Raw genomic sequence first — 27,677 nt, 5'->3', positions numbered from 1 at the left:
AGGGCATTTTGCTTTTCTTATCAGGCACGTAGGGTGTTCAGCTGTCTCAGCGCCTCTTGGATGATGATTTGTAAAGCTTGTCCCAATATTCCTGCTGTTATAATTTTGCTTAATGGTGGCACATGAATGAACACGGCTTTCCCAGATCCACAGTACAGGGAGATATAGTAGGCATATTCACAGAGGTATCTAGAGACGACACGTATTAAAAAATGTTATTCATAACTTTGACACTCTAGTAGAGTAAAAAGAAGTAACAAGCATAAGGTTCTGTATTGTCTTTATACATACAGGCATATTTATTAATAATGGCATGATGCGAAGCAGTACATCAGTCTCTAGGACAAGCCTAGTGTTCCCTGTATTCCTCGGCTATGCACGCCAGTTGGGGAATAGGATGCGTGCTACAGAACGTCAGGATTTACCGGTTGTTTACTGCCACTGTTCTCTAGAAAAGCATACAATATACACCACGTTCCAAATTATTATGCAAATGCTATTTTTCGCTGATTTACTAAATAGTCGATGCAAATGACAGTCAGTATAATCTTCAAGCCATCAACCGTTGGAGTATAATGCAAATTTTATTGAACAAACCTCCTAATGATAACAGATTTTTTTTTAGAAGTAAAAAACTCAAAATGCACTGTTTCAAATTATTATGCACAACAGAGATCAAAACATTTTAAAGGTTGTAAAAAGAACTAAAATAGTAATTTGTTGAATTTGCAGCATCAGGAGGTCATATTTACAGAAATCAAAAGCTCTTTCAATAAAAAAAAAACTTAGCAGGCCAAGTTACATGTTAACCCTTTCAAGACCGATCTCATTTTGGCCTTCATGACCAGCCCCATTTTCTCAAATCTGACATGTCAGTTTATGTGTTAATAACTCTGGAATGCTTTTGCCTATCCAAGCGATTCTGAGATTGTTTTCTCGTGACATATTGTACTTTATCTTAGTGGAAAAATTTGGTCAATAAATTCATTGCTTATTTGTGAAAAACACCAAAATTTAGAGAAAATGTGCAAAAATTATGATTTTTCTCATTTTAAATGCATCTGCTTGAAAAACAGATAGTAATACCACACAAAATAGTTACTATTTTACGTATTCCATATGTCTACTTTATATTTGCATTGTTTTTTGAACATTATTTTATTTTTCTAGGACGTTACACGGCTTAGAACTTTAGCAGCAATTTCTCACATTTCCAAGAAAATTTCAAAAGGCTATTTTTACAGGGACCAGTTCAGTTCTGAAGTGGCTTTGAGGGCCTTATGTACTAGATAGACCCCATAAATAACCCCATATTAAAAACTGCACCCCTCAAAGTATTCAAAACAGCATTCAGAAAGTTTCTTAACCCTTTAGGCGCTTCACAGGAATGAAAGCAAAGTAGAGGTGAAATTTACACTTTTATTTTTTTGCTGAAATTCATTTGTAATAAAAAAAAAAATCTGTAACACAGAAGGTTTTACCCGAGAAATGCAACTCAATATTTATTGCCCTGATTCTGCAGTTTTTAGAAATATCCCACATGTGGCTCTAGTGTGATAATGGACTGAAACACCTCAGAAGCAAAGGAGCACCTAGTGCATTTTGGGGCCTCCTGTTTTTTAGAATATATTTTAGGCACCATGTCGGGTTTGAAGAGGTCTTGTGGTGCCAAAACAGTGGAAATCCCCCAAAAGTGAGATGGTTTTGGAAACTAAACACCTCAAGGAATTTATCTAGGGGTATAGTTAGCATTTTGACCCCACAGGTCTTTTGCTATATTTATTGGAGTTTGTCTGTGAAAGTGAAAATCTATTTTTTTTCTGAAAAAATATAAAAAAAAATATTTGCAAGGAATAAAGATTAAAAAGCACCCCAAAACTTGTAAAGCTACTTCTCCCGATTACGCCAATACCCCATATGTGGTACTAAACTGCTGTTTGGACCCACGGCAGAGCTCAGAAGGGAAGGAGCACCATTTGGATTTTGAAGCGCAGATTTTGCTGGATTGGTTTTCAGTGCCATGTCGCGTTTGCAACGCCCTGGAGTGAGCTACAGTGGAATCCCCCCAAAACTGACCCCATTTTGAAGACTACACCCCTCAAGGAATTTTTCTAGGGGTATAGTTAGCATTTTGACCCCACAGTTTTTTTGCTGAATTTAGTGTCATTAGGCCGTGAAAATGAAAATCTACTTTTTTCTGAAAAAACATAGAAATGTTTTAATTTTTACAATGAATAAAGGACAAAAATCACCGCAAAATTTGTAAAGCAATTTGTCCTGATTACAGCAATATGCCATATGTGGTAATAAACTGCTGTTTGGACCCACGGCAGGACTCAGAAGGGAAGGAACAATATTTGGCTTTTGGAGCTCAAATTTAGCTGGAATGGTTTTCTGGTGTCATGTCGCATTTGCAAAGCCCCTGATGTACCAAAACAGTGGAAACCTCCCAAAAGTCCCTTTAGAGGATTGGAACGAGCGATCATTAGGTCGCTGGTACAATACACTGCAGTACTAATGTATTGCAGTATAATGTCATTTTTACAGGCTCCTGTAACAGCGCGATCACTGTTCCTGTCCGTTAGTCCCGGGTGTCAGCTGTAATACACAGCGGACACCCGCAGCGCGTGAGCCCGCTCCATATATAACCCCTCGCACCACGACATGCTATTAAGTCGTGGTGCGCAAAGGCGTTAATGCGCAGCGGATGGTGCAATTTGAAAATTAAAATTTTCCACTGATATGCCATTTTAATGCACAATATGTTGTGCCCAGTTTGTGCCACTGAAGACAAATACCTCATACAATGTTGAGCGGGTTTTCCCGGATATAAAATATCATATATGTGGACGTAAGCTGGTGTTTGGGCACGCTGTGGGGCTCAGAAGGGAGGGAACGCCATTTTGCTTGGTAACTGTTCTGTTTGGGGTTTTGCTGATATTTCAGTTTATGATGTGGGGGTATGTGTAATCTGTGCGGAGAACATCAGGACATAATAAGAGGGTATAATAATGGGGTAAATAAATAATAATTCGCAGATATTTGGCCGGTGTCGCACTGACAAATGGCACCCGATCTTATCCGCTTTTGGAACACTGCACATTTTGCATCGTCATATTCTGAGAGCCAGAACTTTTTTATTTTTTCTCCAACGGAGCCGTGCGAGGGCTTATTTGTTGCGGGACAATCTGTACTTTTCATTGGTACCATTTTAGGGTACATGTGATTTTTTTTTTTTTAGCACTTTTTATTAGATATTTTTTGGCAAGCAAAGTGACAAAGAAACAAATTCTGACAATTTTTTTGTATTTTTTTTTTTTTACAGTGTTCACCGTGCGCTATAAATGACATTTTACTTTATTCTGCGGGTCGGTACGATTACGGCGATGCCATATGTATATAGGTTTTTTATGTTTTGTGGCGATTGCGCAATAAAATCACTTTTCGATTAAAATTATTTATTTTTTGTGTCACCATATTCTGAGAGCCATAACTTTTTTATTTTTCAGTCAAAAAAGCGGTGTAAGGGCTTGTTTTTTGCGGGACGGGTTGTAGTATTTATTGGTACTATTTTGGGGTACATGCGACTTTTTGATCCCTTTTTATTCTATATTTTGGGAGGGTTGATGACCAAAAAAATAGTGATTCTGACATAGTTTTTCAATTATTTTTTTTGCGCTGTTCACCGTGCGGGAAAAATAATATTATAGTTTTATAGTTTGGGTCGTTATGCGGTGATACCAAATATGTGTACTTTTTTTTAACATTTTCCTTTTTTTCCTATAATAAAAGACTTATAGGAAAAAAAGCATTTTTTGTTTTTGTAACTTATAACTTGTTTTTACACTTTTATAAAACATTTTTATTACTTTTATTTTTTACTTGTTTTACTTGAAGACTGGCAGCACTGATCGCTGCTATAATACATTACACTACCTAGGTAGTGTAACGTATTATAAACTGTCAGTGTGACGCTGAGAGTCACACTGACAGGAAGCTTATGAGGACCAGCATCCGGCTGGTTCTCATAGGCTGCTGTGCATGGCAGACCCGGGGTCTGTTGTATAGCCTCCGGTTCTGCCTTATAACCGATTCCAGCACCCGCAATCGGTCCACGGGAAAGTTTGTTGTAGCAACAAACTTTCCAGTTTGTTATAGCAACAAACTTTCCAGTTTGTTATAGCAACAAACTTTCCAGTTCGTTGCTACAACACACTTTCCCTGCGATCACATGACCGGGACCTGAACTAACCAGGTCCCGATCATATTTCCGGGACCAGAGGCAGGTGATAACAGCGCGATCCGGGTGTCAGCCCTACTCGGAGACACCCGGATCGTGCTTTTAACACCCACCGTGAATTCACGTTGGCGCTGCACAGAGCCCAGCAACTGCCGACGTGAATATACAGTGGGCGGTCGGGAAGCGGTTAACATAGGACCCTTTCTCGGATATCGCCTTCACAATTCTTGCATCCTTTGAATTTGTGAGTATTTGGACAGTTTCTGCTTGAATATCATTGCAGGATGTCAGAATAGCCTCCCAGATCTTCTGTTTTGATGTGAACTGCCTCCCACCCTCATAGATATTTTGCTTGAGGATGCTCCAAAGGTTCTCAATAGGGTTGAGGTCAGGGGAACATGGGGGCCACACCATGGGTTTCTCTCCTTTTATGCCCATAGCAGCCAATGACACAGAGGTATTCTTTGCAGCATGAGATGGTGCATTGTCATGCATGAAGATCATTTTGCTACGAAAGGCACGGTTCTTCTTTTTGTACCACGGAAGAAAGTGGTCAGTCATAAACTCTACGTACTTTGCAGAGGTCATTTTCACACCGTCCGGGACCCTAAAGGGGCCTACCAGCTCTCTCCCCATGATTCCAGCCCAAAACATGACTCCGCCACCTCCTTGCTGACATCGCAGCCTTGTTGGGACATGGTGGCCATTCACCAATTATCCACTACTCCATCCATCTGGACCATCCAGGGTTGCACGGCACTCATCAGTAAACACGGTTTGAAAATTAGTCTTCATGTATTTCTGAGCCCACTGTAACCGTTTCTGCTTGTGAGCAGTGTTTAGGGGTGGCCGAATAATAGCTTTATGCACACTTGCAAACCTCTGGAGGATCCTACACCTTGAGGTTCGCGGGACTCCAGAGGCACCAGCGGCTTCAAATACCGGTTTGCTGCTTTGCAATGGATTTTTAGCAGCTGCTCTCCTATTAATTTGACTGGCAGAAACCTTCCTCATTATGCCTTTATCTGAACGAACCCGTCTGTGCTCTGAATCCGCCACAAATCTTTTCACAGTACGATGATCACGCTTACGTTTTCTTTAAATATCCAATGTTTTCATACCTTGTCCAAGGTATTGCACTATTTCACGCTTTTCGGCAGCAGAGAGATCCTTTTTCTTTCCCATATTGCTTGAAACCTGTGGCCTGCTTAATAATGTGGAACGTCCTTCTTAAGTAGTTTTCCTTTGATTGGGCACACCTTGCAAACTAATTATCACAGGTGTCTGAGATTGATTACAATGATCCAAAGAGCCCTAAGACACAATACCATCCATGAGTTTCATTGAAAAAATAGGAGGAATCCCCAGCTCACCTTGGTGCAGACCTGTGCTGTTTGCAGCGCTCGGATCCTCGTGTCGGCACACGGTATAGATAGAGAGAGAAAAACAGAAGTTGGATCCAACTTCTGTTTTTCTCTCTTTAATTGAAAAACTAATAATTAAATGTTTCTGACACTTAAATCGAATGTGCATAATAATTTGGAACACAGTGTAGATTACACATGGCTGAAAAGACTGATTTAGACTTTTTATTTCTGACCTTTCCTGCCACAAATTAGTGTGAACCGATTTGCATGTTAGATTTGTTGTGTGCAGGCATTGATATACTTAGAAAGTCCTTCGTGCCAGGCGCCATATGTGCCACGTGGAGCATGGGTCTACAAAAGCTTACAGATCAAGGCATAAATCAATCTCTAGTATCACTTTATTATATGATATAGTCGTCCAGGCCGACAACCTTCAGAGACCAACCATGTCTGAAGACATTAAGAAAATGGCTGACTGAAATCTCTAGCTTATGGTCAGCTTTATGCACGTAAAGATCATCTTACATATGCTCTGCTTTAAATGTCCTATACTGTACTTTTCCAGGCACAGACACTTACCTCCCAGCGTCTCTGGAATGGATAACGGGAAGCCCTGGCCATGATGTGTTTTTGCAGACGCTTTTCATATTAACGACAGACTCTATTCTTTCCGGTCCTTCCAGCAAATAGCAGCCTCCTTGTGGGTGAGCGCCGCTGAGGTCTTTCTCCATGTAGCCTTTGTTTCTTCCGCATTGCTCCAGGGCAATTGCTTTGGATGAAGACCTCATTCCAACATGCACAGACAGCTAGTGTTTTTTGCCAGCAAAGAATAACCGGAAATGAAAACAGAAAAAAGCATGTTTTTTAGAAGTCTCATTTATGCACAAAAAGAACAAAAACATATAATGGTCTTACAATATTTAAGGGGATTTATGAATGGTTACACTGTTCTCTTAATACGTTTTATCGTTGTAGACCAGGGAAATTTAGATTACAAACTAACCCAACATTTTTGTTTTTACAGAAAATAATACTTTCCTGTAAAAATAAAAACCATGTTGGGCTAAATTCATACCAAGTTTGTGGTGCATTTTCGGCATAAACACTGACTTGCCCATAGATTGTAATAGCCAAAAGGTTGTCTTATGTTGGGATCCCACAGCCTAAACTCTATTGAAGCTTAGTCATCTAGACTTTTCAATAAACATGTATGCACAAAAAAAGAAAAACTTTTTTTTTTTAAGCGGGAGGGTAACTCTATAGTAGAATTGTTAAATATGGTAATGCTTAATGTAATTGCCAAACACTGGCCCACATTTACTGATGCTGACTATTAGTTAGACAGTATAAACATAGACTAGGCAGTCACAAAATGAGTCAAATTTATCACGGTGGTTAACGCTGTATGATGATTTTGGAGCATCTTGTTGGACACTTTCTCTCCTCTTCAAACCAGCTGGAGCAAGATGCAACAAATTTATTAATAGCACACGCCTCCTAATTAATTTGTCGCATCTTCAGCTGTCCGAGCACCACTAAATAATCTATGGCAGCCATGAGCGGACATAGATTCCCACTATAATTTATATGGCATAAACTATATATTATGCTTATGGCATAAACTATAGTAACTGTGTATCTTTTTAAAAAAAACATCCAGTGCAGGGAGAAAAAGTAAGTAAACCTCTGTGTTTATGACTTCTCCAAAAGCTAATTGTCAAATGGTGTTTCAATTAAGTAGATGAGATTGGAAGTGTGGGTTTCACAGGTGCTTTGCCCATTAAATAAATAAAAGGCAGACCAAGCCTGGTAATCCACAGTTAGACAAATTGTCCACAAATGGAGGACTGTTGCTAATCTCCCTAGGAGTGGGGTAGGAAATCCTGTTAAGATCACTTCAAAGCACAACGGGAAATCCTGAAAGGGGAGAGCGAATCCAAGGGGTAACTGCAAAAGACCTAATGAAGACTCTACAAACTGTAAAAACCTCATGATCATGTGTCCACTATTAGAAAAACACTGAACAAGAATGGAGTTCATGGAAGGACACTACAGAGGAAGCTGCTGCTGTCCAAACAAAGCATTGGGGTCCATCAAGTTTGCCCGAGACCACCTGGATGTTACACAATGCTTCTGGGAAAATGTTCTTTGGACAGATCAGACATACAGTGGAGGAAATAAGTATTTGATCCCTTGCTGATTTTGTAAGTTTGCCCACTGTCAAAGACATGAACAGTCTAGAATTTTTAGGCTAGGTTAATTTTACCAGTGAGTGATAGATTATATATTTAAAAAAAAAAAAGAAAATCACATAGTCAAAATTATATATATTTATTTGCATTGTGCACAGAGAAATGAGTATTTGATCCCCTACCAACCATTAAGAGTTCAGCCTCCTCCAGACCAGTTACACGCTCCAAATCAAATTGGTGCCTGCATTAAAGACCGCTCTTACATGGTCACCTGTATAAAAGACTCCTGTCCACAGACTCCATTAATCAGTCTGACTCTAACCTCTACAACATGGGCAAGACCAAAGAGCTTTCTAAGGATGTCAGGGACAAGATCATAGACCTGCACGAGGCTGGAATGGGCTACAAAACCATAAGTAAGACGCTGGGTGAGAAGGAGACAACTGTTGGTGCAATAGTAAGAAAATGGAAGACATACAAAATGACTGTCAATCGACATCGATCTGGGGCTCCATGCAAAATCTCACCTTGTGGGGTATCCTTGATCCTGAGGAAGGTGAAAGCTCAGCCGAAAACTACACGGGGGGAACTTGTTAATCTCAAGGCAGCTGGGACCACAGTCACCAAGAAAACCATTTTTAACACATTACGCCGTAATGGATTAAAATCCTGCAGTGACCGCAAGGTCCCCCTGCTCAAGAAGGCACATGTACAGGCCCGTCTGAAGTTTGCAAATGAACATCTGGATGATTCTGAGAGTGATTGGGAGAAGGTGCTGTGGTCAGATGAGACTAAAATTGAGCTCTTTGGCATTAACTCAACTCGCCGTTTTTGGAGGAAGAGAAATGCTGCCTATGACCCAAAGAACACCGTCCCCACTGTCAAGCATGTAGGTGGAAACATTATGTTTTGGGGTGTTTCTCTGCTAAGGGCACAGGACTACTTCACCGCATCAATGGGAGAATGGATGGAGCCATTTACCGTCAAATCCTGAGTGACAACCTCCTTCCCTCCACCAGGACATTAAAAATGGCTCGTGGCTGGGTCTTCCAGCACGACAATGACCCGAAACATACAGCCAAGGCAACAAAGGAGTGGCTCAAAAAGAAGCACATTAAAGGAACAGTGTCATCACAAATTATTTTTTTATATGTTAAAGATGTTAGTGCTTTATTAAAAACGTTTATATTCATTTGTGTGTTTGTGTTTTACTTATTCTTATTTTTACACTTTTTCTTCCCTATGGGGGCTGCCATTTTTTGTTCCATTTCTGTCTGTGTCGATTAACGACACATACAGACATGGAATACGGCAGCCACAGTCCCATAGGGACTGCGAACGGCTCCCGTCCCATTGACTTCAGTGTACGGCGTCTGTGTGGGAACTGCGCATGCGCCGCTCCCACACAGTCCAATTCGAAATTGGCGCCGTCCGGCGCCATTTTCCTGTGGACCGGAAGTCGCGGCCGGACAGTAATATTACTACTTCCGGTCGCGGCTTCCGGATTTGTGCACTTGGACCAGCGGCAGCAAACGGAGCGGACGGGCCGGAGGGAGCCGCGGCGGCAGGAGCAGGTAAGAGATTTCAATGTATGTTCGTGTTTGTGTGTGTTTACTACTGTATGTAAACCTACTACACTGTGTGTTAGCTCAAAAAATGGCGACACACAGCGTAGGAGGTTACACCGTTCAAACCCCACTAGCCAGGATAAAGGAGGGGGGGATGCTGAGAGCTCACTAGAGCGAGGGCTTTTAACCCATTGTTGCAATGCTGCAATTTTGGGAATAGCTCCATCTAGTGACCAAAAATGGGTAGTATTATAAATTAGAATTAATTTATAATATTTCCTGACTATTTCCTGACTCGTGAAAAAAATAAAAAAAATTTGAACAATGTTTAATCACCCACACACTAAATGTTTAATTTTTTTTAAAAAAAACATGTTTTTCTGGCAACACATTCCCTTTAAGGTCATGGAGTGGCCTAGCCAGTCTCCAGACCTTAATCCCATCGAAAACTTATGGAGGGAGCTGAAGATCCGAGTTGCCAAGCGACAGCCTCGAAATCTTATTGATTTACAGATGATCTGCAAAGAGGAGTGGGCCAAAATTCCATCTAACATGTGTGCAAACCTCATCATCAACTACAAAAAAGTCTGCTGTGCTTGCCAATAAGGGTTTTGCCACCAAGTATTAAGTCTTGGTTGCCAAAGGGATCAAATACTTATTTCTCTGTGCACAATGCAAATAAATGTATATAATTTTGACAGTGATTTTCAGGTTTTTTTTTTATATAATCTATCTTCCACTGGTAAAATTAACCTAGCCTAAAAATTCTAGACTGTTCATGTCTTTGACAGTGGTCAAACTTACAAAATCAGCAAGGGATCAAATACTTATTTCCTTCACTGTAAGTGGAACTTTTTAGGAAAAATACACAATGCTATGTTTGGAAGAAAAAGAACTCTGCACACCAAAACCTCACCCCCAACTGTGAAGCGTGGTGGAGGGAGCATCATGGTTTGGGGCTGCTTTGTTGCCTTAGGGCCTGGACGCCTTGTGATCATTGACTTCAACGGTGTATCAAAACATTTTACAGGAGAATGTAGGGGCAGCAGTCGATGACCACAAGCTAAAGAGACGTGTTCATGGACCCAAAGCCAATGACCCAAAGCACACAAGTAAATCAACGTAATAATGGTAAAAAACTGATTTGTGTGATGTTTGGAAAGCCAGAGTCCACAACATAACCCTATCAAGATGCTGTGGCATTCCAGAATTATTGATGAATTGAAACACATTTGCCCAAAATTCCTCCTCAATATTGTGCAGCTACAGGAACCGTTTGTGGAAGTGATTGCTGCTAAAGGGGGCTCTACTGGTTATTAAATTCAAGGGTTCACTAACTGTTTCTTCCTGCACTGTGAATAATTACTCAATGTGCTCAATAAAACACATGAACAATACAACGGTTTGTGTTATTAGTTTAGTTGGATTGTGTTTGTCTATAATTATGACTTTGATAACAGCCAGATCACATTTTATTCATAATCCATGCAGAAATACAGGTATTTCACAGGTATTACACTTTTTATTGTTACTGTAAGTGTGTATAGTATTCTGTGTGTGCCATCTTGATACATTTTGCCACATTAAATAAATTGTTCTCCATGTAAAGCATCTTTTTTATGACATTGATAAATGCGCCCAACTGTGTGCTAAAATAGTGCATGTTTGATCAGAGGCTTATGTGCTTTCTGCTGTAATGATAGACCAACCTGGGGCTGCAACTCTTTCCAAATCCATGTGATCTTCCTTTCCACCTCACTATATTTTACTGGAAGCTCCAGAATCTTAAGTTGAACATGATCACCAAGGCCGAGTTTTGCCAGCTCCTGCAACAAGGTAATGGTGAACTACAATACACAAATCCTGAACTTTGTATGTGGGATTACTATATACATTCCATGGTAATGTAAAAGCACAAAGCCATAAGCAGAGCTGCTATTCAGGTCCCAGAACAATGAGGTTACTTGTAATATTAAAGTAGTTGGACCATATGGACAACCCATTTTTGTTTTGCAGCTCATCCGATGATGAGCAGCTAGCTGCTGGAACCTCTGGTTATCAGCTGTTGTCAATGCAAAAAACACCTTTTGCAGGGGAAATATAGTTTTACATCCTTTAAAATTACAAGGCTATCTACAGGTCCTTCTGACTAAATTGGAATATCAAAAAGTTAAATGTAGGCCTACTGAAAAGTCTGTACAGTATATGCCCTCCATACTTGGTCGGGGCTCCTTTTGCATGATTTACTGCATCTGTCTCATCTTCCTCTTGACAATACCCCATAGATTCTCTATGGGGTTTAGGTCAGGCAAGTTTTCTGGCCAATCAAGCACAGTGATACTGCAGTTATTAAACCAGGTATTGGTACCTTTGGCAGTGTGGGCAGTTGCCATGTCCTGCTGGAAAATGAAATCCACATCTCCATAAAGCTTGTCAGCAGAGGGAAGCACATGAAGTGCTGTAAAATTTCCTGGTAGATGGCTGCTTTGCCTCTGGACGTGATGTAACACAGTGGACCAACACCAGCAGATGACATGGCTCCCCAAACCATCACGGACTGTGGAAACTTCACACTGGACCGCAAGCAACTTGGATTAATGTCTCTCCACTCTTCCTCCAGACTCTGGGACCTTGATTTTCAAATGAAATACAAAATGTACAGTACTTTCATCTGAAAACAGGACTTTGGACCACTGCGCAACAGACCAGTCCTTTTTCTCCTTAGCCCAGGTAAGACGCTTCTTGTCTCTTTCATGAGTGGCTTGACACAAAGAATGTGACCGTTGTAGCCCATGTCCTGGATACGTCTGTGTGTGTGTGGTGGCTCTTGAAGCACTGACTCCAGCCGCAGTCCACTCCTTGTGAATCTCTCCCAGATTCCTGAATGGCATTTTCTTGACAATCCTTTCTACCGTGGTTTTTCCTTCCTCTCAATTTTCCATGAAAATGCTTGGATACACCACTCTCTGAACATGCAGTTTCTTTAGCAATGCCCTTCTGTGGCTTACCCTCCTTGTGGAGGGTGTCAATGACTGTCTTCTGGACAACTGTCAAATCAGTAGTCTTCCCCATGATTGTGTAGCCTACTGAACCAGACTGTTGGACTATTTAAAGGCTAGGGAACCTTTTGGGGGTGTTTTGTGTTGATTTAGCTGATTAGAGTGTGTCTACAATCTTCAACATTTACCCAATCTTCAAATTTTCCGGGAAACTAAATTTTGGGTTTTCATTAACTGTTAGCCATAATCATTAACATTAAGGCCTCATGCACACGACCGTAGCCATGTGCACGGCCGTGATTTTCAGGTTGGCCGGCAGCGGAGTGTCACCCGCGAGCCACGTGGGCCGCGCAATCATCCCATTATTTCCTATGAGCCTGGACCGCAGAAGACGGCCGTAATAAGACATGCCCATTCCTTCTGCTAAAATCACTTAATAGGTTATTGTAGTAGGTCTATTATTAGTATACAGCCTAGCTGCTGTAGAATCTCTTTAAAGCCCGCGCCATAGTGTATTTACGGTGTGGGTTTTAGCTGAATGTCGGGTGCCCAGCAGTCAGTGACTGTCATGGACCCTGAGGAGAAGATAAACGCAGCTTTCGCTGCTTCTATTTTCCCAGATTGCTTTTACACAGCCCACAATGAGCTATGTATAGAATAGAGGCAGCGGCAGCACCACTGCCTCTATTGGTCCAGGTGATCATGTGACTGGTCACATGACCGTCTGGATGTACATCGTGTTCCAAATTATTATGCACATTGGATTTAAGTGTCATAAACATTTAATTATTCGTATTTCAATTAAACTCATGGATGGTATTTTGTCTTAGGGCTCTTTGGATTATTGTAATCAATCTCAGACACCTGTGATAATTAGTTTGCCAGGTGTGCCCAATCAAAGGAAAACTAAAGAATGACGTTACACATTATTAAGCAGGCCACAGGTTTCAAGCAATATGGGAAAGAAAAAGGATCTTTCTGCTGCCGAAAAGCGTGAAATAGTGCAATACCTTGGACAAGGTATGAAAACATTGGATATTTCAAGAAAACTTAGGCGTGATCATCGTACTGTGAAAAGATCTGTGGCTGATTCAGAGCACAGACCGGTTCGTTCAGATAAAGGCATAATGAGGAAGGTTTCTGCCAGTCAAATTAATAGGATTAGGAGAGCAGCTGGTAAAATGCCATTGCAAAGCAGCAAACAGGTATTTTGAAGCCGCTGGTGCCTCTGAAGTCTTGCGAACCTCAAGGTGTAGGATCCTCCAGAGGTTTGCAAGTGTGCATAAAGCTATTATTCGGCCACCCCTAAACAATGCTCACAAGCAGAAACATTTGCAGTGGGCTCAGAAATACATGTTGACTAATTTTCAAACCGTGTTGTTTACTGATGAGTGCCGTGCAACCCTGAATGGTCCAGATGGATGGAGTAGTGGATGGTTGGTGAATGGCCACCATGTCCCAACAAGGCTGTGACGTCCGCAAGGAGGTGGCGGAGTCATGTTTTGGGCTGGAATAATGGGGATCGAGCTGGTAGGCCCCTGACGGTGTGAAAATGACCTCTGCAAAGTACGTAGAGTTTGACCACTTTCTTCCGTGGTACAAAAAGAACCGTGCCTTCCGTAGCAAAATTATCTTCATGCTTGACAATGCACCATCTCATGCTGCAAAGAATACCTCTGTGTCATTGGCTGCTATCGGCATAAAAGGAGAGAAACTCATGGTGTGGCCCCCATGTTCCCCTGACCTCAACCCTATTGAGAACCTTTGGAGCATCCTCAAGCAAAATATCTGAGGGTGGGAGGCACATCAAAACAGAAGCTCTGGGAGGCTATTCTGACATCCTGCAATGATATTCAAGCAGAAACTGTCCAAATACTCCACTAATTCAATGGATGCAAGAATTGTGAAGGTGATATCAATGAAGGGGTCCTATGTTAACATGTAACTTGGCCTGCTAAGTTTTTTTTTTGATTGAAAGAGCTTTTGATTTCTGTAAATATGACCTCCTGATGCTGCAAATTCAACAAATTACCATTTTAGTTCTCTTTACAACCTTTAAAATGTTTTGATCTGTTGTGCATAATAATTTGAAACCGTGTATTTTGAGTTTTTTACTTCTAAAAAAAAAATCTGTTATCATTAGGAGATTTGTTCAATAAAATTTGAATTATACTCCAACGGTTGATGGCTTGAAGATTATACTGACTGTACGTTGCATCGACTATTTAGGAAAATCAGCGAAAAATAACATTTGCATAATAATTTGGAACGCGGTGTAGTTAGAGGGAGGCTGCTAAGTAGTCCCGGCACAGTCCTATTAGTGACAATAGTCAGTATAAGAGAGCTGGTTTCCCCTGTAACTGGGGCTGCTGTTCAGCCCCAGTTAGGGTCAGTTCACACGTTGCGTAAATACTGCGGATGTTCCGCAACAAAATTTTTTGTGGAAAATTCACAGCAATAATCCAGTAGCAGCAAAATGGATGAGAGAGAGCAAACCTCATCCACATGCTGCATAAATACTGAGCGGAAAAAACGCTCAAATTGATATGCGGTGCACAATTTTGTTCTGCAGCATTCCATTGTATTTGCGCAAACGCTGCTTATTTGTTGCGGGTTTAACCCACTGGTTTTGTTTTTTTTGCAGCGGGTTTGCAGAGATTCGACCGCAAAAAAACCGCAACTCCTAAAAAAAATAACTTTTTTTTTTCTCACCGGGGCGGCCTCCAGGGATGACGTTTCATCCCATGTGACCGCTGCAGCCAGTCGCAGGCTGTAGCAGCGGCAACATAGGATGACTCTTTATCCCATGTTACTGCCACTGCAGCCAATAACAGGCTGCAGCTATCTCCATGGCTGAAATGTTAACCCAGGAGGCCGACCTGCTAGCAGGCCGGCTGAATGCTGCAGTTTTCCGCAGCAGACATTCCGGACGATAAACTGCACCACAGTTTGGTGCGTTTTTTTGCCCGAGATTCCCATACGCTTTGCGTTCTTAAGCTGCGTATCCGCCCCGTGTGAACTTGGCCTTACAGCGGAAAACAACGTGTAAAAGAAGAAAAAATAAATTCTCCCAAAGGTCTTTGCTGACCTTTTGAGGGACAGACCATAATAATAAAAAAATTAATGTAAAATAAAGTTCCAAAAAACTTAATATTAAAATACCCAACCAAAGAAAACTTTCCCTCTGCCAATTATTGTCATAACATTACCCATGACCCAATTACCCTAAAATAGGGTATATATCAAATTTTATGGTAGACAATGACTATCACAAATAAAAGGTCTATTTTAGGGTAAAACTGTATTATCAGAAAAAAAATAGCTGAACGGTAAAAAGGTATTTGTTTTTTACTATTATTTTCAAACTTTAAGCCTAGAAATTCTAAAATAGCAAAAAGGATGTATATAATAAAAGATTAAAAAAAAAGAAACCTGCATGGTCTCTGGAAAAAAACTTTGCAAAAATCATGTCGCTAGCCGGACAAATTAACGTTATAGCCGTTTCACGAACGCGTGCTAAAAATGGCTAACCGGTGTCTGGTCCTAAAAGCTCAAGATAGCCTGGACCTGAACCGGTTAAGAAGAGTTTGGATCAAAAGGGTCAGTCCATTGAGAAAATTGGAAGATCACATGCAGCTCCTTTCCCTCTTTTTAACCCCTTAAGGATGCCTCCTATTGTTGCATTCAGGACGCAGCAATTATTTTTATTTTTTATTTTTTTATCTCCGCATTCCAAAAGTCATAACTTTATTTTAATTTTTCCGGCAAAGTAGCCACATGAGAGCTTGTTTTTTGCGGAACTAGTTGTATTTTTTTTAATGACACTGTTTTGCATAGCATTTAATGAATTGAACAACTTGAATTTTTTGGTGGGGAGTGGAAAAAAACCGATTCCACCTTTTGTTTGGAGTTCACTTTGTGATATAAATGACGTTCGCTTTATCCTCCGGGTCATAATGATTGTCTAAAACCTAATTTATATAGGTTTTTTTTTTATGTTCTGCTAACTTTGCAAAATCCAAACACTTTAAAAAAAATAATAATAATAATTGTTTTTGTGTCGGCATACTCTGAGAGCCATATTTTTTTTATTTTTCTGTTGACGGAGCTGTGTAATGTTTTTTTGTGGGATTATTTAACTGTTTTCATTTGGTACTATTTTGGGATACATACAACTTTTTCATTGCTTTTTATTTAGTTTTTACCCTTTCACCAATGACCACACTTCTGGAGAAAAATCCAACTTGTTGGACAGGAAGCCTGATGAGATGAAAAAAGTACACACTTCTCCATTCACCCAGTCAGGTTTCCTGTCCCCAGGATGGGATAGCCCTGTGCTATGAGCAACACCGATTCATTTATTTGGGACTTCAGTTCCCCTAGCAGGTTAATACCTCTCGTCCTAGGGGTGTTCTGAAGGAGTAAGGCTCTAATGAAAAATAGATCCTCCCTCCCTTTCCCGTCACCGCTTCCCTCAGCGGAGGTTGCATAGATCTGACGTGGGGTTTCCTCTGGGGGGATAAGCGTCTTCTCTCCGGGCTTTGCTCCAGCTCCAAGCCTTCACTACTTCAAGAGCCAGAATGCATTGCCCGGCATTCTATTTGACCAGACGCTATTCTGTGCACACTTACGGTTTGTGTCCTATGTCACTTCGGGTGGAAGTGACACTCAAAAGTCCCAGGGTGCGGTGTTTCCGATGGCTCAAGTGGGTAGGAGGGGCTTACAAGCACGCCACAAGCTGGAGGGCTGCTTCAGCCAGTCCAAAGGCCTATTTAGGCTGACAGCATTATGGCTCCTTCCTCTGCAAGACCAGCAGAATGTCTGAACAGTCAGAAGAAGCAGCAGGACGTTCTTACCGTTCCAGCGCCACCAAATCCTCCAGTTCGGTACTTGGAGGATGAGAGTGGTTATCCTCTACATTATGCTAGGATGATTTTTTTTCTAATTATGTCCATTTTGTATATTGTTTAAGGCCGATGAGGGTCCTAGGAAAAAGCTGGATAACTCCCGTAATAAGGAATGTGCTGTGTGTAATAAGTTGACAATCTCTTGGTATGTGAAGCTGCCAGTCATGTCTAGACAAGGTCTTCACTGAGAAAAGTACCGGCCTTGCATCTAGTTTTAAAGACATTGTCTGGGCTGAGGTTAAAAACCCCTTCAAGACTGTAAAAAAAGACTAGATTTACCTAGCACTTCTACATGGCCATAAGGGCCTATCCGACCTTTCGAGCGATTAATTATTTGAGAAAGAGGGCGAGTTGGGCTCTTCTGACTGTTCCTCTGCAGATGACATGGGGGACAGAATCTGTTCTGTGTGAAGAATGTGGATTAACTGCTAAAAACAATAATAGCAACCATAAATATTGAGGACCCCAAGGAACCCCGTTCTGCCCAAGATTTTATGTTTGAGGGCTTATGCCCCAGGAAGCAGAACCTTTCCCATTCCCATCCATAAAAACATTAAAGTGTAGCTAAACATTTAACAAACTTCTGACATGTCAGAGACATGTCAGAAGTTTGGATTGGTGGGGGTCCGAGCACTGAGACCCCCCCCACCAATCTCCAGAACGAAGCAGCTGAAGTGCTCGTGTGAGCGCTCAGCTGCTTCGTGTCTGTTCTGCTTTTTACGGAAAGCCGATGTATCGGTGTATGGACGCATAGACTTTCTATTGAGTCCGTACACCGATACATTTATTTCTGGAAATAGCCGAACAGACACGAAGCGGTTGAGGGTTCACACGAGCACTTCAGCTGTTTCGTTCTAGCGATTGGTGGGGGTCTCAGTGCTCGGACCCCCACCAATCCAAACTTCTGACATGTCACTATGACATGTCAGAAGTTTGTCAAACGTTTAGCTACACTTTAATTAAAGAGGCTCTGTCACCAGATTTTGCAACCCCTATCTCCTATTGCAGCAGATCGGCGCCGGAAATGTAGAAAAGCGTAACGTTTTTTGTTTTTTTTTAAAAACGAGCATTTTTGGCCAAGTTATGACCATTTTTATATTTATGTAAATGAGGCTTTCTAAAGTACAACTGGGCGTGTATTGTGTTCGTTACATCTGGGCGTTTTTACTTCTTTTACTAGCTGGGCGTTGTGAATAGAAGTATCATCCACTTCTCTTCATAACGCCCAGCTTCTGGCAGTGCAGACACACAGCGTGTTCTCGAGAGATCACGCTGTGACGTCACTCACTTCCTGCCCCAGGTCCTGCATCGTGTCGGACGAGCGAGGACACATCGGCACCAGAGGCTACAGTTGATTCTGCAGCAGCATCGGCGTTTGCAGGTAAGTCGATGTAGCTACTTACCTGCAAACGCTGATGCTGCTGCAGAATCAACTGTAGCCTCTGGTGCCGATGTGTCCTCGCTCGTCCGACACGATGCAGGACCTGGGGCAGGAAGTAAGTGACGTCACAGCGTGATCTCTCGAGAACACGCTGTGTCTGCACTGCCAGAAGCTGGGCGTTGTGAAGAGAAGTGGATGATACTTCTATACACAACGCCCAGCTAGTAAAAGAAGTAAACACGCCCAGATGTACATACACAATACACGCCCAGTTGTACTTTAACTTTAAACTCCCCCAGTTGTACTTTAGAAAGCCTCATTTACATAAATATAAAAATGGTCATAACTTGGCCAAAAATGCTCGTTTTTAAAAAAAAGTTACTCTTATCTACATTGCAGCGCCGATCTGCTGCAATAGGAGATAGGGGTTGCAAAATCTGGTGACAGAGCCTATTTAAATTGAAGTGAAAGAACCCGAACAGAAAATGTGGTATCCCTAAGATCCTAAAGAGGAAATATGCTTTTGAGAGGAAAGTCTGTAAAGATTGGGACAGAATTCCTAAAATGAATGCCCCAGTGGCCAAAATATCCAGAAAAAAATGCATTACCCTGAGGATCTAGGATCCCTGCCTTACCCAATAGGCAGACTATTATTTGAAAAGGACATGGGAAGCCTTAGCAGTGACCAACTCTATATTAATGCCTATGGATTTAGAATGGGATATCATCATAGCTCTTGTAGGTGTAATGTGTAGGTGTCCCAAAACTTTTGTCCATATAGTGTATAGTGGAGTATAAATATGACCCTAAATAACCTAGAGACTGGGTGTGTGCAGAGGTGTGCTCCTTTTTTTTTTTTTTTTTTTTTTTTTTTACAATCTCCGCAGGCTTCCTGTCCAACAAATGGCATGTCTCTCCAGGAGTACTGTCATGGGATTGGGAAAAATTGATTACCGGTAAGTGTAATCAATCTTTTTTGGAAGCAGGCTGAAGTTTGGGTTGTTATGGACGCAGCGATACAAATTGTGTACTTTTTTATTTATTTATTTTTTTAAATTCACATTAAGCATTTTTAGTTTGGGGAAAAAAATGTTTTTAATTGTCTTGTTTTTTTTTGTTACTACTGTATTGCAGTGTATTATGCCGTCAGGTTTAACTAGGATAGCAGACCTAGGCACCATTGTTAGGCCCCAAGATTCCATAGTGACCTAGGGGGGGATGGGGTAACAGAGCCCCCTCTTTCTCACTTTGGCAGTTCTGGCAGACGTCCACATACAATTTCCACTACATCCTCAGCGTCCGCAACAAAGGCCGTGGTTTGGCCGAATGCCTTGTTCATGTATTCATGAAATTATGCTCATCCTATATGGAGTAATATGATATACAGCTGTCTATGCAAAAATTCATTTTTCTTGCAAAATTCAACTTGTCTTCCTGTGTGTGCTGGGGTTCCAAGACAACATATTTCAGGGACTTCATCCCAACCCTACGAGCACCATGCCGAGTATAGAGGAGTGCATCCCAATATTTTTTTTAGGTTCAACAAGGATAGCAGACAGGGCCGGCATCAGCATCTGGCAAACCCGGGCAAGTGCCGGGGACCAATCCACTTGGGGGGGCCCACTCGGCAACCGGGTGCTAACGATGCCATCATCACAGCATCACTGTCCATATATGGAAAGTGATGTTAGAAGGGGAGGAGTCCCAGGCAGAGCGCTAGTGGCTCTGCTTCGGGACTCCGTTCTGGGAAAGCCCCTGACATCGCTGTCCATATATGGACAGTGATGTCGGAACCAAAGCAGTGTCCCAGCCTGGCGTTGCCATACAACGCTGGTCCCGCTTCCAACTGAGCCTGCGTCAGGATGCAGATTCGGTTGGATTGAATGCTGGAGCCTTGCTCCAGCATTCACTGTGCCGTGAGCGGCTCAGCGCAGGCAGGCGCGATGTCGTGATCTCGTGGCATTATACTGTATGGGGGGCATTATACTGTATGGGGAAGCTATGGGGGGCATTATACTGTATGGGGGCATTATACTATATGTGGCAGCTACGGAGGGAATTTTACTGTATGGGGCAGCTATGGATGGAATTAAACTGTATGATGCAGCTAGGGGGGGCATTATACTGTATGGGGCAGCTATGGGGGCATTATACTGCGTGGGGAAGCTATGGGGGCATTATACTGTGTGGGGCCTTATACTGTATGCGGCAGCTATGGAGGGCATTATACTGTATGGGGGTATTATACTGTATGGGGCAGCTATGGGGGGCATTATACTGTATGGGACAGCTATGGAGGCCATTATACTGTATGGGGGTATTATACTGTATGGGGCAGCTATGGGGAGCATTATACTGTGGAGGCAGCTATGAGAGCATTATACTGTGGTGGTTCGCTATGCGGGGCATTATACTGTGTGGGGCAGCTATAAGGGCATTATACTGTGTGTGGGGCAGCTATGGGGGCTCATTATGCTGTGGGGGCAGCTATGGGGGGGTCATTATACTGTGGGGGCATTCATGGGGTCGGTCGGGCAAAGCAGCTGGGCATAGGCGTGCGCAGGGGTCTGGTGCTGTTGGGGAGGGGTAGGGGGGCCTAAGCTGAATTCTTGCACCAGGGCCCATGAGCCTTTAGCTACGCCACTCCCAGGCAGAGTGCTAGTAGTGCTCTGCCCGGAACTATGGCTCTGGGGTTGCCCCTGACAACACTGTCCATATATGGACAGTGACGTCGGGGGCTGTGTGACACTACCTGGGAGGTGGGGCTGTGTGGCACTATCTACAGAGGGCACTCAATTTATGGGGGTAGAAACTGGGGGGCTAACTTCTATATGTGGGAATAAACAGGGCCTAACGTCTATATGGGGGTACAAAGTGACCATTTTTGGCATTTTACTGCCGCCGTGAGTTCCCCCGCAAAGGGGCCCACTAAGTCTGTGTCGCCCAAGGGCCCACATAAACCTGGAGCCGGCCCTGAAAGCAGACCTGGGCACCATTGTTAGGCCCCCAGATTCCATAGTGACCCAGGAGGGATGGGGTAATGGGGAGTTCCCTCTTTTTCTCGAACCCAATGCCGCAGTCGCTATTGATCCTGGGATCGAAGGGGTAAATGGCTCGGATCAGAGCTACCTCTGATCACGGCCATTGCAGCAGGGTGTCAGCTGTATGATATAGTGAACACCCACTGCTGATTGTGTGGGCTCAACTCTTGAGCCCACAGCTGTTCAAAGGGGCGACCCGTTAGCTGTACCGTACATTTACGGTGCAGGGTGTTAATCGGTTCAAAATATTATACAAAGACGCAGTGTATGCATCAGACTAGATTCATAATGTTTGTTTTCGTACTTTACGCTTGGCAGGAAAGTTTTAGATATGGCGCCAAATGAATAGCCCAGACATATGCTGCTGTTTGCTTATACAGTTGCTTGTCTGCCATTGATCTCATTGTATATATTTCTAAAGATTCATACAATTGTATTGAAATGCATAGTTTTTAAGTAGAGTTGGAGCTAGGGTATGGCAAAAGCATTGCCCAAACACAGTGTGAAGGTAGTTTCTCTTTTATGTAAAGGCAGTGATCGAAATAAAGCTTCCTCTTCTCTAGGGTGGCCAGCAGCAGTTACGGTGTATATTTTAAGGTATTGTATGTTATTAATTTAATTCCCTAATATATTAACATATAATATATTACTATTGCACTGGGAACCTGCGAGGTCCGCTGTCTCCGACAGCTGACACTCCACAATTGCAGGCCATTTGTCCATCACCGCTGATTTTGTCTATTAACCACTTAAATGTGTCCTGATAGGCTTCCTGTCAGATTGTCTTTTATTGTCACAATGACATAATACATTACACTATGTAGCTAGTGTAATGTATTATAGCAGCGATCAGTGCTGCAAGTCTTCAAGTTCCCTAGTGGGACAAAAAAAAAAGTTGTTAAAAATATTTAATAAAGGTGTAAAAATAAAAGTTCTAAGTTAAAAAAACAAACTGCTTTTTTTCCTATGATAAGCCTTTTATTATAGGAAAAAAATGAAAATGTTAAAAAAAAAAAAGTACACATTTGGTTTTACCGTTTTCGTAACGGCCCAAACTATAAAACTATGATGGTATTTTTCCCGCATGGGGGACACCACAAAAAAAAAACCAATGCCAGAATTGCTTTTTTTTTTGGTCACTACCCCTCTCAAAGAATAGAATAAAAAGTGATCAAAAAGTCGCATGTACCCCAAAACACTACCCATAAGAACTACAACCCATCCCGCAAAAAACAAGCCCTCACACAGCTTTTTTGACTGAAAAATAAAAGTCATGGCTCTCAGAATATGGTGACATAAAAAATTTATGTAAAAGAAAAAGTGATTTTATTGTGCAAACGCTGCAATACATCAAAAAAACTATATACATATAGTAATCGTATCGATCCACAGAATAAAGTAAAATGTAATTTTTAGCGCACGATGAAAGCCGTAAAAAAAATTGAAATTTAAAACGCCAAAATCACTGTTTTTTTTGGTCACCTTAGCTCTTAAAATTAATGCAATTAAAAATCCCATTGATTTCAATGGGATTTTTAACGGATCCGTTATCAGTTATTTTAATATAAAAATAGATCAGTGTAACGGATAATACAACGCAAGTGTGAACTTAGCCTAACTTTTTCTTGCTACTGTATATGGTTGGAAAGTGTCAGACTGTGGCTTTGCAGTGAGTTTGAAAAAATCATAACATTTTGCCTCAACTTTGATCTAGTCAGGGTAATAAACAATGATTTGACCAGACCGTGTGAATGGGCCCTAATACATATACAATAAAATAAGACTCCATGTGAAACAGGCACACAGCAAAGCTATGTATGAAAAAATGACCTGGCCAATTACCTTCACTGATTCCCAACTTGAGTTAATAAAATAATTTCTGTATGGACCAAAACCTTTTAAATAGGAAGAACAAAGCATATATTTAGAAAAATATACAGACTTTTCAATAAATGTAGATATTTTATAAACAAGGACGGGATCTTGTGTTCCCCAGACCTAATAATAGGCCACATAGACATTTCCTTTTCCTCTCATAACTAATGTATTGTACAATAAAAATCCTCCAGTTTCACTGAAAAACGATTATAGTGCAGGAGTGTGCTGCAAAATTCTTCTAAATAACTTATTATAAGTTATTTAGTTAACGTTTCTGCTTCTAACATCTGCACGGACTGTCTATAATCTGTGCTGCCTGCGGCTCTTAAAGAGGCTCTGTCACCAGATTATCAAATCCCTATCTCCTATTGCATGTGATCGGCGCTGTAATGTAGAGAACAGTAACGTTTTTTGTTTTGTTTTTAAAACGATCATTTTTGGCCAAGTTATGAGCAATTTTATATTTATGCAAATGAGCCTTTCTAATGGACAACTGGGCGTGTTTTCTTTTATTTCCAACTGGGCGTGTATTGTGTTTGTAACATCTGGGCGTGTTTACTTGTTTTACTAGCTGAGCGTTGTGAATAGAAGTGTTTGTCAGCATCATGTCAGCATCATCCACTTCTATTCACAACGCTCAGCTAGTAAAACAAGTAAACACGCCCAGATGTTACAAACACAATACACGCCCAGTTGGAAATGAGAGAAAACACGCCCAGTTGTCCATTAGAAAGGCTCATTTGCATAAATATAAAATTGCTCATAACTTGGCCAAAAATAATAGTTTTTAAAATTTTTTTTTTTTTTTTACTGTTATCTACATTGCAGCGCCGATCACATGCAATAGGAGATAGGGATTTGATAATCTGGTGACAGAGCCTCTTTAAGGCCAGTTTCATACGTAGCATAAATACTGCGGATTTTCGGCAACAGCTTTTATTGCCGAAAGTCTGCAGCATATTACAATAGCAGCAAAGTGGATGAGATTTGAACAAATCTCATCCATACGTTACGTAAAAAAACAGCCGAAAAAATGGTCATAAATTGACCTGCAGTGCGTTTTTTTTTACTCCGTAGCATGTCAATTTATGCTGCGGAATTGCTGCTTTTCTATTTTGGGTTTTCCCCATTGAATTCAATGGGGAGGTAGAACCTGCAACAAAAAGCAGATGTTGCGATTTTTTTGACGGAAAAAAACTGCGATTCCACCACAAAAATCGCAACTCAGAAAAAGTTTAGAATTACCCAGAGCTCTCTGCTCCTGCGTCCAGTCCGGCCTCCAGGGATGACTTTTCTGTGTGAATGCTGCAGTCAATCACAGACTGCAATGGGCACATGGGATGAAATGTCATCCCAGGAGGCCAGGCTGCAGGATGTTTGGGGGGGGGCGGGGGACATGTCACCATGGCTACAGGTAAGTATAGACCTTTTTTTTTTTCTTATCGTGCTGTTTTCTGCAGCAAACTTTCCGGCCAAAAAAACTGCACCACAATTTGGTGCGGTTTTTGAGACTAAATTCCCTGCGGCGTCCAGGGCGGATACACTGTGTACCTTTCACACAGGGCGGATACGCTGCGTAGCATACTCTCACTCTGCAGTAGGAAACAGAGCGTCCTGCGTTTCTCCATGGCTTCCTTATCCAGAACAGCCACCAACACTGTTGAATCTTACAGCTCTGGTGGACGCTCTTTGTACGGGAGATATGGAGACGAGCAGGACACTGTCTCCCACTGCTCTGTCTCCTAACAAACTGAAGGTACACTTTAAAGAGAACCTGTCACCAGCATTTCACCTATTAAACCAGCAATACCAGGTGATAGTGGGTGAAAAATCATTTCTATATAACCTATAATTGTCTTCTGAGTCGGCTCTGTGGCTTTAGTATTCAGCTTTTTAGTGTTCCCACACCGTATGCTAATGAGCATAAGAGTCAAATCTTGGTTTGAAAAGAGTCAAATCTTGGTTTGAAAAGAGTCAAATCTTGGTTTGAAAAGAGTCAAATCTTGGTTTGAAAAGAGTCAAATCTTGGTTTGAAAAGAGTCAAATCTTGGTTTGAAAAGAGTCAAATCTTGGTTTGAAAAGAGTCAAATCTTGGTTTGAAAAGAGTCAAATCTTGGTTTGAAAAGAGTCAAATCTTGGTTTGGAAAGAGTCAAATCTTGGTTTGAAAAGAGTTAAATCTTGGTTTGAAAAGAGTCTAAACTTTTGATAGCAGCGGCCAGTGAGGGATAAAGTTCAATAGGTGAAATGTTGGTGACCGGTTCCCTTTAATCATTGCATGAATATCTACTCCACACAATTAGAAAAGTGAAGGAAACTATATTATATATCAGTTGCACAAGGTTCAACTCTGAAGAGCCATCCACTTTCACCAACAGATCCTGGTATGTTGGAATAAGTGGTGCAGGAGATTCAAACATTTTGAACTTGGCTCGAAGTGATAAATCTGTCCCATGCAGATCCTATCCTGTTAGGGTACTGATCACAAGCTTGAGCGAAGTACTAGGGTGAATAGTAATAACTAAACACCATTAAGCTTCCTGCACATGGGACAGAAATGCAGCAAAATTGCCCTCCGAAGTTTTACGTAAATACAATTGACGTACTGCGGACTAAAAAACTGCACCGCAGGTCAATTTCTGAGCAGTTTTTCCACTCTGCATTTATGCAGCGTGTGGAGGAGATTTGTTTAAATCTGATCCACTTTGCTGCTCCTGTATTATGCTGCAGGTTTTCCATAACTAAATCCTTTGCGCAAAATAAGCAGTATTTACGTAGGGTAAATGTGAACTTACCCTAAATCTCATCCACTTTGCTGCTACTCTAACACATTGTGGAATTGCCACATGAAAGTTCTGGTTGGAAATTCCACAGCATTACTGTCCCAACATTTTAATTTCCACCTTGGGGTGCTGATGCCAACTGGAAGATTCGTGATAACTATATGCTAGGTTGATTAGTGATAACTAAAATTCTGCAGCGTATTACTGTTACAGCAAAGTCATCTGCAGAAAACGAGTGTGGAAATTGACCTGTGTGTGTGTAGATGCTTAGACAACAGGATCGGCCCTAAGAAAAATTAATTTTATAAACCTGTCATAAAAAGTATAATTTCTTGCTCATCACCTATATTCCAATTTTACCGGTGACTTACCAGTGACAACAATGAGGTTCGGATTATTGGAATTGGAAGCCATGAGATAATCACAGTCCGACTGACTGTTGGACCCTGCAAGGCAAAACTTTGGTGTTTAGTTATTGGGATCCAGACTAGAGTTTAATGCAATAAACCGCAGAATGCCTGTGAATTTGTTAAAAGTTTAGGTAGAACATGCTGCATATTCACGGGATCTACCACTCCGTGGAGGCCACTTGTCTGTAAGGCCTCATGCTTGTGTAAGCTGTACAGCAGCACACAGTCATGCGTGGTTCTGTACTACGGAGCAGCAGGGACTCCATGTAGTGTTGTACAATGCTCCATTGTGGGGTACCGTAAGTGCGGAGCTTTTCACCATTAGAAAGGGACAATACCTACACAATAATACATCCAATGGAGCATGCCACATTATTTCATGTTTCATTAGTATGGAATCCAACTGAAAAAAACTCCTCCATATGATATCAGGGCATATGAATTTAGCAAATATGGACAACAATCAAGAACTTGGTTTAAGTCTGCTTCAATAAGGCATTTTGTAAGTGGGTAGTAATCCTTTTCCATGTTCCAATATACAGATAAACTGTAGTAGAGCTAAGGCTCTTTTCGCATATGCGCCGGCGGCCTCCGTCACAGAATCCATCCTTTTTGCTGAACAAAATAGCGCAGCATGCATCGTTATTTTGTCCAGCAAAATGACAGAAACCCAACCAAACCCGTTGACTTTCGATTTATGCGACGGACAGGCTGACTATGATGTAGAACGGAAACAGAACACGCATGTAAACAGAGCCTGTTTCTAATGGCAAATTGCATCTGTGCCTAACGGTGATTGAATTACTTGCACTCTAGATATTATTTATCACGTTTTAGTGTTGGCCACATTGAAAACATTCCAAGTCATAGAGATTCCAATCCAATGACTCTGCAATGGAGATTAGAAACTAGT

General features: G+C 41.6%; 2 protein-coding genes across 2 annotated transcripts in view; one reads left to right on the top strand and one right to left on the bottom strand.

Moving 5' to 3' along the window:
- On the bottom strand, positions 1 to 27,292 carry PGPEP1L (pyroglutamyl-peptidase I like). Its single transcript, XM_075855583.1, has 6 exons — positions 27,226 to 27,292; positions 26,726 to 26,800; positions 23,538 to 23,590; positions 11,077 to 11,193; positions 6,187 to 6,413; positions 1 to 189 (listed from the first exon to the last, which is right to left on the bottom strand). The coding sequence occupies exons 1-6, from the start codon at positions 27,290 to 27,292 to the stop codon at positions 21 to 23; spliced, it is 708 nt and encodes a 235-aa protein (XP_075711698.1). The 3' UTR covers positions 1 to 20.
- Positions 1 to 27,677, top strand: part of LOC142749783 (protein FAM169B-like) — a 101,088-nt gene that overhangs the window by 297 nt on the left and 73,114 nt on the right. The gene's annotated exons all lie outside the window — the stretch shown is intronic.

Source organism: Rhinoderma darwinii, chromosome 3 (genome assembly GCF_050947455.1).
Source record: "Rhinoderma darwinii isolate aRhiDar2 chromosome 3, aRhiDar2.hap1, whole genome shotgun sequence".
In the NCBI taxonomy this organism is placed as follows: Eukaryota; Metazoa; Chordata; class Amphibia; order Anura; family Rhinodermatidae; genus Rhinoderma; species Rhinoderma darwinii.
This window is presented reverse-complemented; position numbering and strand designations above follow the sequence as displayed.

Coding starts and splice junctions, on each gene's coding strand:
- PGPEP1L (XM_075855583.1), bottom strand. CDS start 27,292: ATGGAAAAGGATTACTACCCACTTACAAAATGCCTTATTGAAGCAGAC. Junction 23,591..26,725: donor GAACCTCATTGTTGTCACTG/GTAAGTCACCGG, acceptor CCTATTTAAAAG/GTTTTGGTCCATACAGAAAT. Junction 6,414..11,076: donor GGAAAGAGTTGCAGCCCCAG/GTTGGTCTATCA, acceptor AAAAAACACTAG/CTGTCTGTGCATGTTGGAAT.